Source organism: Rhopilema esculentum, chromosome 8 (assembly GCF_057945365.1).
Source record: "Rhopilema esculentum isolate cy_ngs chromosome 8, ASM5794536v1, whole genome shotgun sequence".
Lineage (NCBI taxonomy): Eukaryota > Metazoa > Cnidaria > Scyphozoa > Rhizostomeae > Rhizostomatidae > Rhopilema > Rhopilema esculentum.
In genome coordinates, this window is record NC_142822.1 from 632956 (window position 1) to 646824 (window position 13869).

General features: G+C 34.6%; 1 protein-coding gene across 7 annotated transcripts in view; it reads right to left on the reverse strand.

Annotated features, from left to right (window-relative positions):
* The window catches only part of LOC135694530 (DNA-binding protein RFX2), an 87618-nt gene that overhangs the window by 15949 nt on the left and 57800 nt on the right, over positions 1-13869 (reverse strand). For 4 of the 7 annotated variants that reach the window (XM_065213313.2, XM_065213312.2, XM_065213318.2 and 1 more), the window contains one exon: positions 2242-2344. In XM_065213313.2, coding sequence (XP_065069385.1) covers positions 2242-2344 — 103 coding nt within the window. Of the gene's footprint in view, positions 1-2241; positions 2345-6366; positions 6781-9840; positions 10143-13869 lie in introns of those variants that run through there. The other 3 variants (XM_065213314.2, XM_065213315.2, XM_065213317.2) reach the window with 3 other exon arrangements.

Here is a 13869-nt window from a genome sequence, read left to right on the forward strand (position 1 = left end):
TTACCTAACGATTCCTACATTCTGCGAAAAAAAACAATCCAGATGGTCGATATTTTTATTACACCACATAATCGAAATCACATCACCACGAAACAAATTTACAATAACACAAAATGGTAACAAAACCACATTAGAATAACCCCTGCTAACAATTTGAAAAACTGTTTGCAAGAAGTATTCATCAAGTAATTTTTATCTGACAGATTAACGTTTGATGGTTTCGTTTCCAACTCGATCTTAATTTTAAACTTCAACTAAACTTCCATTGCACGGTACTCTGATTGCCTTTGGCATTTCCAGAAAACTTAACCTAAAAAACAGTCGGGAAAATTTCATAGGTGAACAAACAGACAAAAAATAATCAGTAAGGCACTTCTGTTTTCTTGCTACGGTCAATGCTGTTGCTGTTGCATTGGCTGTTGGTGTTGTTGCTGTTATAAGGTGATGCGATGCTTCACTTCAAGATATCTTAACAGATTCCGTCGTGTCGCAAACGGACTGCGTGTTTCTAGATTCAACTGGCTTTTCCTAAACATGTCGGTTTCTCGACATGACACACAATCAAAACTCTTTTACTAATACCGCACCAAATAGCTAACTAATAATTCTGTCTAATCCAAGAAATAACCAAAAATATATATAATCATCGTTAACTGCAATATGAAATAATTTTGGTGGCGGCCTTCTTTGACGACATTTGGCGCTTAAAGCTAACAGTCTAGTTGAACAAGAAAAGCCTTTTTGTAAACACCAAATGTGACACAACAACAAGACACGGTAATCTTGGATGTTGTTTGGCGAATGTAGGAAGATTATTTCATGATCGCCCGAAATATTACATTTCATGGCGTGAGGTTCAGATTTTATGATTAGAATTGGATCAAAAGGTTGATAAAAGAAAAACATAGCGATTTAAAATGACTGGCACAAAAAGTGTAAGAGATATCGATAGACCGTTTATTGTGGATCTACGACCAGTAAGGAGAAGTAACACCATTCACTATTGTCGCTCGAAAAATTAACAAAATATGTGTAGAAAAGTAATAGGCTGGAACAATATAGGAGTAGCTGAGAGAATAGGTTTGCAGCGTTGCCAAGGAATCTCGTAAGAATTTGACAGCCCCATCGGAGCACTAGCCCAGACCTATTGCCCCTCCAAACCCCCTTCTCGACTCTCCTGGTCGTTGGATACATTTGTAGATGCTAGCAAAGAAGCATTTTGTGAAGCAGTGTATTTGGGCATGAAGCTACCACAAAGGAGATTCAGAAAATTGCTGAGTATGTTAATGCAGCCATTGACGAAAGGCATGACAATTCCACGCTTGGAGCTAACAGCAGCAAGGGAACCATTGTAAGAAAAGCATTAAAAGAAGTCCAGACACAGGGGGTTTAAAATTCAGACAGTCAAAAGAAGAACGAAAGACCAAAGGACATGTCTGCTACAATTACAGGGAAATGGAAAACTAGAAACTGTATTTTTAAATCAAAACGAATGTATGGTGTAGGTGAGCCTAATTTCGTGAAAATCTGAAATGGTGGATATCAAAATCCTTATTAATGCCCAAGTTTTATATCGAATTACCCCAGGGTGAGAGAAAGAAACTTTTAACAAGCCCTTAAGAAAGATAGTCAGAATTTAAGCAAAGTATGCGGGTTGTAATTAGATACTAACAACAACATAAGCAGAAGGCTTTGATGTAAGTTGGCAAAATGTTACGTTTTTATAGTTGCGTTAAACTAAAGAAAGTTTCACCAGGAGCGTTTTAACTGGAGTGAACCTGCACGGCGGGGCCTTTTCAAACAAACAGAGGGGGCCGAAAAGGTGATCAGCATTAAATTCCGAAATATATTTGTTGAACCAAGGGGTCCGCCAAATCGGCGCTCCACAGATACGTTGCCGACAAAATTGGAGAAGTTGTACAACGATTCTGAATAATTGTCAATTTGCCAACGGAATGAGACTATTTTGAGCATCTCTTCGCCACCTAGAAGGAAGTCTTGATGATCTTTGGGGGTGGTTTATAAGCAAAAATTGATATTGCTGTGGCTATCACAAAAACATGATGAGCTTTCTCGGCACTAAAATAGCTATGTAACTTCTAAGGCATTTATTGGTTAGCACAAATGGATGGTCCTGCTATATCAGGAACATTAAAAACAGGTGTTGCAAAATCAATAGTTTAAGGGCAACATGTAACAATTGCAATATACAGAAACAAATAGAACATTATTATGACTTACATTGCAGAGTGCGCAAGAATTGAAGATTGGTGATGATCTGCATTTGATGATGGCGTCATGTCTTGCTGGGGAAAATGGTTCTGATCGCTGCTGTTTTGGTACCCTGTTGATACAATAGATAACGTGAGATACAAAATAGGAAATGTTGAGACCGAGATCTAGAGCAGTGTAACCAAGTGCCGAGTGGCAGTAAACCCTTCAGCATTCAGTATCTAGGGCCGTTTTATGAAACGCAAGACGTAGATGCGCAGATATAGCAAATCATAACAAAAAGCATATGGGGAAAGTCAAAAAACATTTGAACGGAAGAAATACTCTTGAAAACAAATAATGGATATGAAATTCATATTTCATATCAACTCATTGTTTTTTAGAGAATTTTTTGAAAAGTTATTTTTCCGAAGATCTTCCTGCGATTGATTACTGGTTTCGATGGGGACCTTAACAGGAAAATTTTAAGAATCAAGCAAAGTTTAATTTGGGGGAAAGAGGGGGTAACATGGTATTGACGCAAAATTGTGAAACGCTTTGGAACTGCTGGTTTAGGAAATACGATGGTCAACAAATTAACTACAAGAGCAACGCAAAATATATTTAAATATGTCACCTCTTCAAAGAATATTTATGCGACATAACTAAACTAGTAACTTATAAATAGACCCGAGGCAAGAAAAGAAAGCACATCATAGCTAAAGAGATCCGATGTTAAAAGTACCACACAGCTAAAATTAGTCTCTTTCAGGCTATGTAGCTCCAACAGACAGATGGTTCTAACAAAACATTTTTTGGTGGCACAAAATATAAAGAGCTTTGAAAAAACAAACATCTTTCTAGCGTAACTTTATTGCGAACTCTATCTGAAGTATGTTTTAAATGTTTCCTTTTTAAAATCGATTCTTATAACTAACGGCTTACAGCAAACAAAATTTTAACAAATATCTTCAAATTAAAGAAATAATACGCAATGAAAGGGGAAAGAAACGAAGTTGTGTGAGCTAAAGAAGTTTATTACCAAAATGTTTTAGAGCTCAAACCACCAATAAGAGTGAAAGAAATAAATGATAGATGATAATTTCTGTTAGACAAGATCACGCGTAATATTTAACTGACGGTTGGCTGGAAAATATTCAACTGACGAAGCAACACTAACATGGAATTTCAAAATTCATGTTGATAAAAGTACAGGATACTTCAAAATTTCGTTTGTGTAGATATGCTTGTACGTAGAAGGAAGTTTATGAATAATACGTCACAGTAAAATAAATGTTTTCAGTCTGGAGTACAACAAAAGTTAAAATGTTTAATAAGGGTGAAAAACTTTTGAATATCGTTTATGTTACGAATTATCTATTAAAACTGGCTAGTCAAGTTCGTTAGAAAGTCGATGAATATCACTGAATACCAGAAGACCTTGATACATGTTTTCAAATAGGTTTCAGGTACATCAAACTTATAGGCATTCTGCAAATACTAGAGTGGCTTAAGGCATCTGTCAATCAACCATTGACCAATCAATAAGCGTGATACCATTCAGACGCATACTGATTGGCCAATAGTTGAATGATACATAGCTTAAGCCACTCTAGTACCTATAGACTGCCTTAAATGAAAAAAAGAAAAAAAGGACGTATACAAGTAAGATATTGATACTGAGATAAGCAACCCACGTGTGGATCAAAATTAATGCTAGGGAAGAATGGTGCGTTTGATTGGTTCTTGCTTTTGACCAATCAGCAGCCGTTGGTTTCAAAGGGTTCGCAAAAAAATTTCCACATGCACAAGTCAGGTTCAGATAAATGATTGCATCAACTCAGAGAGCATATATAGCCACACAAGCAAGACTGCTCTCTGAAAATTCAATATGGTTGGAGTGGTGTCACTTCTCAAATTCAATAACACAGAATAATCGCATAAAACATACTTTCTGCAAAATTATGGCCATGTTTATAAGCAAGAAATTTTTTGAAGCATTCAGTGTTCAATTCATGAAAAAATTATTAAAACTTTATAGTTTCGCTCAAAATTTTATATATTTAAAAATGTGAAGCCTACAGAGAAGTTGAATGGAAATTTAATGGATTGGATCTAAATGATCACGGATTTATCGAAAAACACGTTAATCAGTAAATTCCAAAACATGCGAAACAGCGAGAGAGTAGATTTCTGGGAATTTGGAGAGTTCTATAGGAACAATAACTTGGCATTAATTTTTCGAAGATTGAAAGGCAAAGAAAGTGGAAAAAGAGAGAAATCGTGGGTTAGGGTGTGCCAATAAAAAGTAAACCAGGAAACCACAAAATGACCCAAAAAGAAGCCAAATATCTTTGCCTTGAAAAAATTCATTAAACCTATACCACCCATCGGTGCCACACAAGATGGTATAACTTCATCATTTCCAAGAAATCTATAGGAAAATAATGAGCTGCTGCAATGCTTAGTGTTATCCAAATCATTACGGAATTCAATATCATTGTGAAAATGTTTTAAGATGGGCGACTAATTTCTGGTGATTTCAATACAAATGGCGTGCTTTGAGTCTACTGTATTGCAGAAAAAACAAAAAACAAAGAGCTGAAGAAAGGGATCTAATTTAACTAGATAGTATCATTTGGTAAATTACAATAGATGGAGGTCAGCGATTGTATAATAGCATTTAGAAAGATTGTTATCAGAGGAAGTCGAATCACGCCTAACTGCCATATATACAAGGTCAATAAGCGCATCTCGTGTCACCAAATGGGCTATCTTTGCAAATAACAGACCTAAAAACAATATTGGCACCACTATTATGATCACATCAAACAACATTAAGTGGCACTATAGAAATAAAAGGATGTCGTTAAGGTTTCCTTTTGCTTTTACTCATTATTTGTTTTGTTTGCTTCTTGTCTTCATTACTTTGATAATTACAGGAATAAAAAAACAGCACGACAGGAGGCTATCGCAAGAAAACAAAGTCCATATAAATATATTCATTAGCAGGGTTATTCTATTCATTCAACAGCGATACCCAGGACCAAAATGTAAAGAAAACTATGAAACAAAGAAGATATTTTAAGAAATCATTTTTGTATTTAACATTTTATTTTTTCAGTATATACACCCTTAAAGATTTCTGAGGGATTCTTATCAAACGGACAGCTTCTGAAAAACAAGTCTTCCAAGTGGACCACCAAAATAAAACACAAGTAAACACTAGTTTTGTGGTGTACATAAACACACTGCAATACACATTACAACAACCAAGCACATACCACCTTGCCACCATTCTTTTAACTAGGACTAGAGCAGAATGAGCTTGCAGATATGTACTTGAAAATAAGTTGCCAGAGTGTACTTTCTGTTCGAGTGAACCTGAGCACTTCAGAAAATAATAAAGCAGTGCTCCTCAATAGCCATTAAGTTAACAAAGCCATTTTCATGATGATGAACGATTTTGGAAATCTCAACAATCTTCCTGGTAAACCATTTTATGCTGATTCACAGTCAAATCATTTCATGAAATTTTATAAAATCCAAATTACGTAGTATGATTGTTTCAAAACTTTCGAATATTACTAGTTTTGGCACCAACACAAAGCATGGCTGCAAAAACAGCACAAGAAATACTACCTAGTTGGATGGGTGATGCATTGTACTTAAAGATGATGCACAATGGATTGCAAAATACTTTATTATGCAACTTATCACGCCCCCTTCATCAATAACGAAATCTAGAAGAAAAATCCTGCTTAAAACTGAACTATCAGAATAATTATATCCTTATTTAAAGGACAAAATATGGTCAACCCAGAAGAATTTAATCACCAAATCATCAATATAAATCTTTCTCCAAAAAACTGAAGATTTCATGCATCTATATGCTAAAAGCAAAAATTCTTTGAAAAATCCTTTAGCATTTTTAAGATTTTGGGATTTGATGCCATGATAATACTGATGCTACTAGTATTGGTAATTTCTTTTAATATTTGCTACAAATCATAATTGCTATTGGAACTTATATATCCTTGCATTGAATTGTCTTGTCTGAGATTAGTAGTGTTGGCTGAAGTGCAGGACTGAAAAATATTATTAAAACCTATTTTTGAAAAAAAAACTTGAAATTGCATTTCTTCAAGCTCCCACCTCCAGGGTTCTTATATTGACTTGTACCAACTTCCACAACTGTTGCGATTGGAACACTTGGGTTTGCTGCAACACCTACGTGATGTGCAATGCTTCCAACAGTAAAGCCATGTTGTGCCTGGCTAGCAGGCACATTTTGTGAGCCAGGCTGCTTCTGCTGTTGTCCATTTGCAGAAGTATTATGTGATGATCCAGAAGAACGCTCTTGTTGAATAATTTGAGGAGACTTAGGTTTTACCAGCTCTAATGCACCAGCTGGCTTCAGTTGTTGTTGGGATGTTATCTGCTTTGCTGCAGCATCCACACTGCCTTGCAGCGCTTGTTGTGGAGTTCCTTGTGTGACAAACTCCATGATAGCAAGCAAAAAGCCAAATTCTGTTCTTTTGCTATGCTATAGCCTCCAGCAATTATCACCTGTGAAGATGTGTATATGATAACCAACAGAAGGTGAAAATACTTCATATTATTTTAGTGCAAATTTGAGCATATTCTGCAACCATTAAAAGGGTATTCATTACCTCATATTGGTGTAGAGATGGCAATCAATTTATGGTTTGGAAAAAGCTTAGAATAGAACCAAACAAACTGACAACACAGCTACAACAATATTTTATTACATGTTATTATGCTATAAGGACTCATTTCTCAAACTCATCCTTACTGCTAAATTGAAGCATCAATTCCTTAATAAGATTAAATTACTTACAGCAAAGACCTTATTGGGACCCCTGACAATCAATGTTTATAAAAAAATAGATTATCTGGTATACCCAAAAAATCAAAATCTGGCCAACAAAATGTTTCTTTATTTTATCCCCTATTCAATTAAGCCTCCAGCTATAAAAACTTCATACATTTCAACGTTCTGGTGCATTGAACTTTTGATAGAATGCTTAGCCATATAGACAAACCATGAACTGATGGAAACACACACCAATTGCAATTCACTGTATACCAACAACAACAAATCAAATTGAACCTTTATCTTCAAATTTCATCTTTGAACTTGTAACACACAACTAGCAAGCACAATTCTTAACTTCACTCATCTACTAAAATTTTTATGGCTTGAAAAGTAAACTTTAATTTATCTTTAATGGAAATAAAATATTAAAGGAATAAATTTTTGTGACTTGAAATTTTTTTTATCTTTTAATGTTTGTAACCTGACTAAAAAAGAACATTTATATATCCGATTTTCAAAAGAAAATTTTGAAACATATCTAGTAAACATGCATAATTGACAGTGGCACATCAAGTGGCTCTTAAGAAATGCTCACAAAGGGTTATTAAAACAGAGCTCCAGTAGATCCCACTTTTTTAAATTTGCTTGTTCTGTTATGGAAATTTAAAAAATCTGTACCATAAAAATGTATGCATGTTTACAAAGTATACTAAAGTCTATTATGAAAATATGAAACAAGATCAATTAAAACCAAAGCTTTTTACTAATGTAGAAGACACTTTTTAAGTTTCTGATAACATACACAAAAATTTAACTTTGCAAATGGTGTTTAGATGTTAAATTTGGCCAAAATAATCATTACACTCCTTTTTGATATTATATATAAATTTTCATCAGTTATTGCTCTTTAAAAATATTTGGAAGCTCATATCAAATGGAATTTATTTCAAAATTTTAAAAACTTTGCTTATGATAGTGAAAAGGTTATATAAAACTTATAACTTGTTTTTAAAGTTTTAAAAAGTTTCTCCTTCCTAGATCAAACAAAATTAAAATGAATCAAATGACTAAAATTGTCTTTTAAATAGAACTGGGATAATTATGGATCAAATAAAGCAAGAAATAAAACAAATTGGTAAAGAAGAAATAAAAAATCAAAGCATCTGAAATTAGTAATAATGAGTTTGACTAGGAAACACTGTTTTTAGAGAAGACATAAATAGCACAAAACAATCAATGTGAATTGTCCCCTAAATAACATTATGAGTATGGAATATGACAAACAAGGAGAACAAGGACAACAACAGCAAAAGCTGAGAGTTTAATTCTTTCAGTATATGAAGAATTGATGTATTACCAAGTCTGGAACTTCTTTAACAAAAATCAAGCAGATAAATTGTTTAAAATCATGCCCTGGATCAAAGTGATCCTTTTCAGAAATTTGGCTACATTTTAACAAGGGGACTCAGCCCCTTACCACTATGTTCATAGTCTCGGGATAATGATCAATGAATATGATGCAATGAAACTAAGGCAATGGCAATAGTATGGATGATACAGCTTTCTAGAAGAGAAGAAACTAAAAGGAAATGAAGGAATGAACTAAAAGCATGGAAAGAAAATGGACTGAGAAACCATAACTTGATGCCAACTTTGGCCTAGATGAGAAATATTACAGTCAATGCATCTACTTCTACTTCCATAGTTTCTACTTCTACTTCCACATGACTTCTACATGATTAATCAAATACTTCACAAAGAAGATTAAGGAAAAGATGTAAAGGAAAAAAGAAAACAAGAAAAAATAGAAAAGGGGAAACATATCAGACAACAGCACAAGCCAATTATATTTCATATGATGAGATCTTATTTTTAATTGTCATTTTGGAAAACATGACCTCTTTTAAAGTTTGAGAAAAACTTGGGCTTCTCTTATTAAAGATATGAAGTTATCCATTTCCCTAGAACTATGTTTAAAATTGTTGATTTCATTACCCATAGATTTTATTTATAAGCAACATACAGGACTTAAATTTTAGTATATTAATGGTTATTAATCATGAGTACATATTATCTAAAAATATTTTACAAATAAATTTTATGTTGTTTATGAGTTTTTTTTGCAATTTCAATTGTTTATTTAGTGCAAAATAAAGCCAAATACTTAAGTCACTACTCTAAATTTTAAAAAAGTATGAATCATCTTTATTATCCAAAGTTCCAATTAGCAAGCAAATTTAATCTTAGAAATTAAATAAAATTTGCATTCAGTTTCATCATATATTTCAGTGTCAAAAAGACAAAAAGTCACATCTTGCTTCACAAAAAAGATCGAGGAACCGCCATATCAAATCACACAACACCGCCACCATGAATGCCATTTGAGTTAACAAGACATTTGCCGCCTAAAATTTCTCTATGAATAGCTAAAAAGTAAATTTTTTTAGATCGACACAAAAAATGGGCCTCAAGCACAAGAGATGATATAGTGTGTAAAACTGCAAGTGCACTAAAGCCGTTTAGGCCTTCTTGAAGGGAACAATGACAACTGCACGGTCCTTCGCTGATCCAAGTAGGCGGCAAACCCTGTTAAAACTGCGATAGATTTACATACCAAACCACCCAACAAAAGGCAATCAAGGTTTCATTTTTTGGTTAGACTTGACGCTTTGTTTCTAGACTATTATTATTGGCAATCAAAGTAATCGTTTCGGTGCCGACAATGACAACGAACGTGGAATGAATATTCCAGCAAAAATGAAGATAGCGAGAAATTCGCCAATATTTACCTCCTCCATCTTGAATTTATTTAGAACAGGAGATCGGTTGAGACAAAAATGACGGAAGAAAGTTGAACGAAGAATACTGAGAAACTGTTGCTGAAGATCGAATAAGCAGCACAATGGTTTCACCTACCGATCGATTTATGAAATGAACAAATCCAGAAGATTGGCAAGCAGTTGTCGTCACGGCTACCTTGTCGCCTTGGAGAAGCTCTTCTTGCTTTCGTTGCGAAGACAGAGGGAAGGCAAAGCGCTTGACGACGCACAAAGACCACAAAATTCTGCAACGTCATAATGCTGAGCGCGCTTTGAACAAAGAGGCCTCACCATCAAATCGAGACTCGACTTTTGTAACAATTCACCATTACCATCGCATGGGTTCAAAAAGTTGACTAAAAAATTCTAGCCGTTTCTATATTATAGTCTTATCGCATCGCAATTATTTTTACATTATACAGGCATCGCATCGGACAGGGGAGTAATGGGGGTGAACCTGCAGCCCCTGCTGAACCAGGGACGCCGGAACGACAAAGGGGCAAGGGGGGCAGGCGTGAGTAAAAGAACACTTGAAAGTAATTCATAGCTACTAACAATTTTTTTCGTAACTGTCCTTTTGTTTGATTTTCTGTAGGTATCTTTAAAATCGGCTAATTTTTGGCATTAAAAAAATCTTTACAAAGCTTTGAGGCATGTCGTCGAGAATAAGGAGGCACAGTCAGAATTTCATTAAAATCTTTTGATAATTACAAACGGTCGATGTCAATGGCCCCCTTGCCCGTCCCCCTCTCCGGCGTCCCTGCCTGAGACCGATCATATATTGGCTACCGCATAACTATAGACAATCATACAGATCATCATAAAGTAGCAATATAGAAGATCATACCCTGGGTACCAGAGCCATATCAATTCTACCCTGGGTACCAGACTCTCTATTTTATTTTATAGATAGTGAGTCTGGTACCCAGGGTATATCAATTCGAGAGGGAAATAGAGAATAGGAGTGGAATCTCATGCGCTTCTCTGCTTGGCATTCTGTTTACGGGCTCGAAATTCTGTGGCTCTGGCTCTGGTACCCAGAGTAAGAAGATCAGAAGTCGCGATATATTGACTAATTTAAACCTTGATTTTAATGTTGAAATCTTTGTTCAGGGAAGCTGTTGATATGATGTGTGGTGTTACAGAAGCGCCATGAAAAAAACTTTGAAGCTGAAGTTTAACGAATTTAATGGATGGGTACTGAGAGAAAAAGACAAACAATATTTTCTGCTCGACCGGGACAGATCGTACCTAAATAGTTGACATTGGAATATAAAGTAAACCACACTGGAATAGCAAAGTAAATTGTCAAAAAATTAGGGTGACGGGATATCTCTCTAATAGGGATATAGGCCTATTTGTCATTTCAGAGTTATATCAATAGTTGACTTTGGTTCTCTTCATTTGTATTGCCTGCTAATCACCCCCTCCCCCCTCAAAACCCTATCTATCAGTCCTATCTGACTTCTAAACTTGTTTTGATGATCGTCTCCCACTCTGTTTACATATTTGCCGAACTATAGCTCAATTTAAAGACAGCAGTCCTTTTTATGATTCCTAAATGCCTTGTATGTTCCTAAATGTTGTAACTAAATGCTCCTCCATGTTGTAACACCAAAAAGTCAACCTAGTTTTAATCAATTTGGTGAAAGTATGGCCATTTTTTCATTTGGAATAGAAATTTCGTAATAAAGACAATTTTAAGGACGTTAGCACTACTGTGATACTGAGAGTGCTTGCAATATTGTTGTTTGTCACCTGGGTGAAAATGAAACTTCGAAAGCTGCACAGATGGCAACAGAATCCTATGGCAAGAAGACGAGGCTTAACCTTTTTGCCCAAATAACATCTTTGTTTTTGTCTTGTCGTATTTGCATGATGTTCAAAGTTATACGATATTATACCAGTAGCTTGACTGGCTACGTTCATTGTAAGTAGTATTAAGTACATTCCATCTGGCTTTAATTACGCTCTCGGCAGGGGCGGATGCAGAAAGAAATCTGACATTCGCAAAGTTTCGACCACGCCTATATGACCACGCCCAAAAAATATCAGTCACATTTTGCTATAGTCTCAGAATCGAAGTTTTCCACTTAAAGATGTATTTTTCCTTATATTAAGTTTTAGGATTAGGAAACAGAAAATGTTGAGGCTCAAAGGTTGGGAAATTTAAGGATAAATATTAAGAATAACAGCCAGGTCTGGATTTCATTGACAATTTGGCATTTTACTTATTGAGTGAACAAGAAAAGAGATCTCTGGAAAAATTTTGAGAAACACTCATCAAGTTTTTGTTGTGTTGGCATGTTTTGTTTCCTACATGGCTTTTGTGATGGAAAAACAGCAGCAAAGATTTGAAATGTCCTCTTAATAATGATTTAATGGCAAGTCTAGGCACAGAACCAAAAATTGTCAAGAACAAAGAGGATGAGCTAAAATAAGGGTATATTAGATGTGTGTATCACCCCTTCTCAGGGAGAAAAACTCATGAAAAACATTTTATGTCACTCACTTAAAAACAGCCATTTAAAGAAAGGAATCTTAGTTCTATTTATACAATGATATTATTTAACAATCAAATACTGTGTTTAGTGTAGAAATTTTCAATGCAATATCCACCCAAATGTTTGACTTCAACACCAAGTACCTTAGGGGCTCAGAGCTTTTCTGTTATTTATTTTGTGCATTCACCTTTCTATCTAAACTGCTGTGTGATGTGCCTTAAACATGGCCAAAAATACCAGTTAGGTCAATACACATCATACAATTTTAGTATTTTCAGGTGTTGGTAAAACAGCAAATGTAACAGAATTTAAAACAATTCATTGTCTTTCCATAACAAGAACATCATAAATATATATTATATACAAATTTTAAATGTACATCAAACAAAGTCAGTAATGGCAAAGAAATAAGGCAAACATGGTAACTTTTACTATATGGATTTATATGAGATATTTACTTGGCAGAACCAACTTGCTGTGAATTTCTTATTAATAATGTAGTAATTCCCCCATTAGGATCATTCCATTGATTGCACTTATTTACTACCCATATTTACATTTATTTACACACACAATTACATAGAAAAGAAAACTGTCAGTCACTTGCAAATTCATAAACAAAAATTAATGAATCTTAAGGGTATTTCAGAACCAAAAGTTTCAAATGGTATACTCTTATAGTGTGGAAACCACAAATAATTTTACTAGTTTTAGAGGTTAAACTCGTGAAAAGGGTTACCATATTTATGGCATGACCAGACAAATAAAATCAAAATACTATTACAATTTCTCATTTACAAATATGGCAGTCTAGATTTTTCCAAAACTGACAGCATAAAATTAACAAGAAAAGAATACGCCGTATAAAATGCAATATCTTATTCAAAAACAAATCCCCAGCACAGTCAAACTATTTACAGGTTTGTGATAATAACAACATCTATCAATAAAAAATATCTAGAACTCTAAAATTCAGCATATTCAAATTCATCAAGATATTTATAGAACAGCATCATTCGTCAGAATGCTACATCATCATTATCAAGATGTACCTGACTTGAACCCTAAAAGTTCTGATTGAAAGCCTGCATAAAAATGGCTATTTACCTTAAAATGCAACACGTATTTTTCAAAATATTATTTGAGTCTGAATCTCTGTCTAAATAACGTCCTCCATCATGAAAATGAAAACATAGGCAAAATTTTGGTTCAACAATTTTAGGTCCAACTGAACTGTCCTCGCATATTGCCATCTATCAAATTCCATCCATCAACCAAAATCTTCGACAAACTTTGAACATCTTCATAAGAAATTCGCTGATTCAAATTAAAAATCATCTTATATTTGACTCCTTTCACTCCCTCTGAAGTACAATTGCTCCTCTTCTGCAAGCAAATATCTCCACAGCTTTCCAACAACAATCATGGCCGTTGATCTGGAAGCGAGGTTTCAATATGCTCACTTTCCAAGGTTCTCTCCTTCAACTGGCTACCG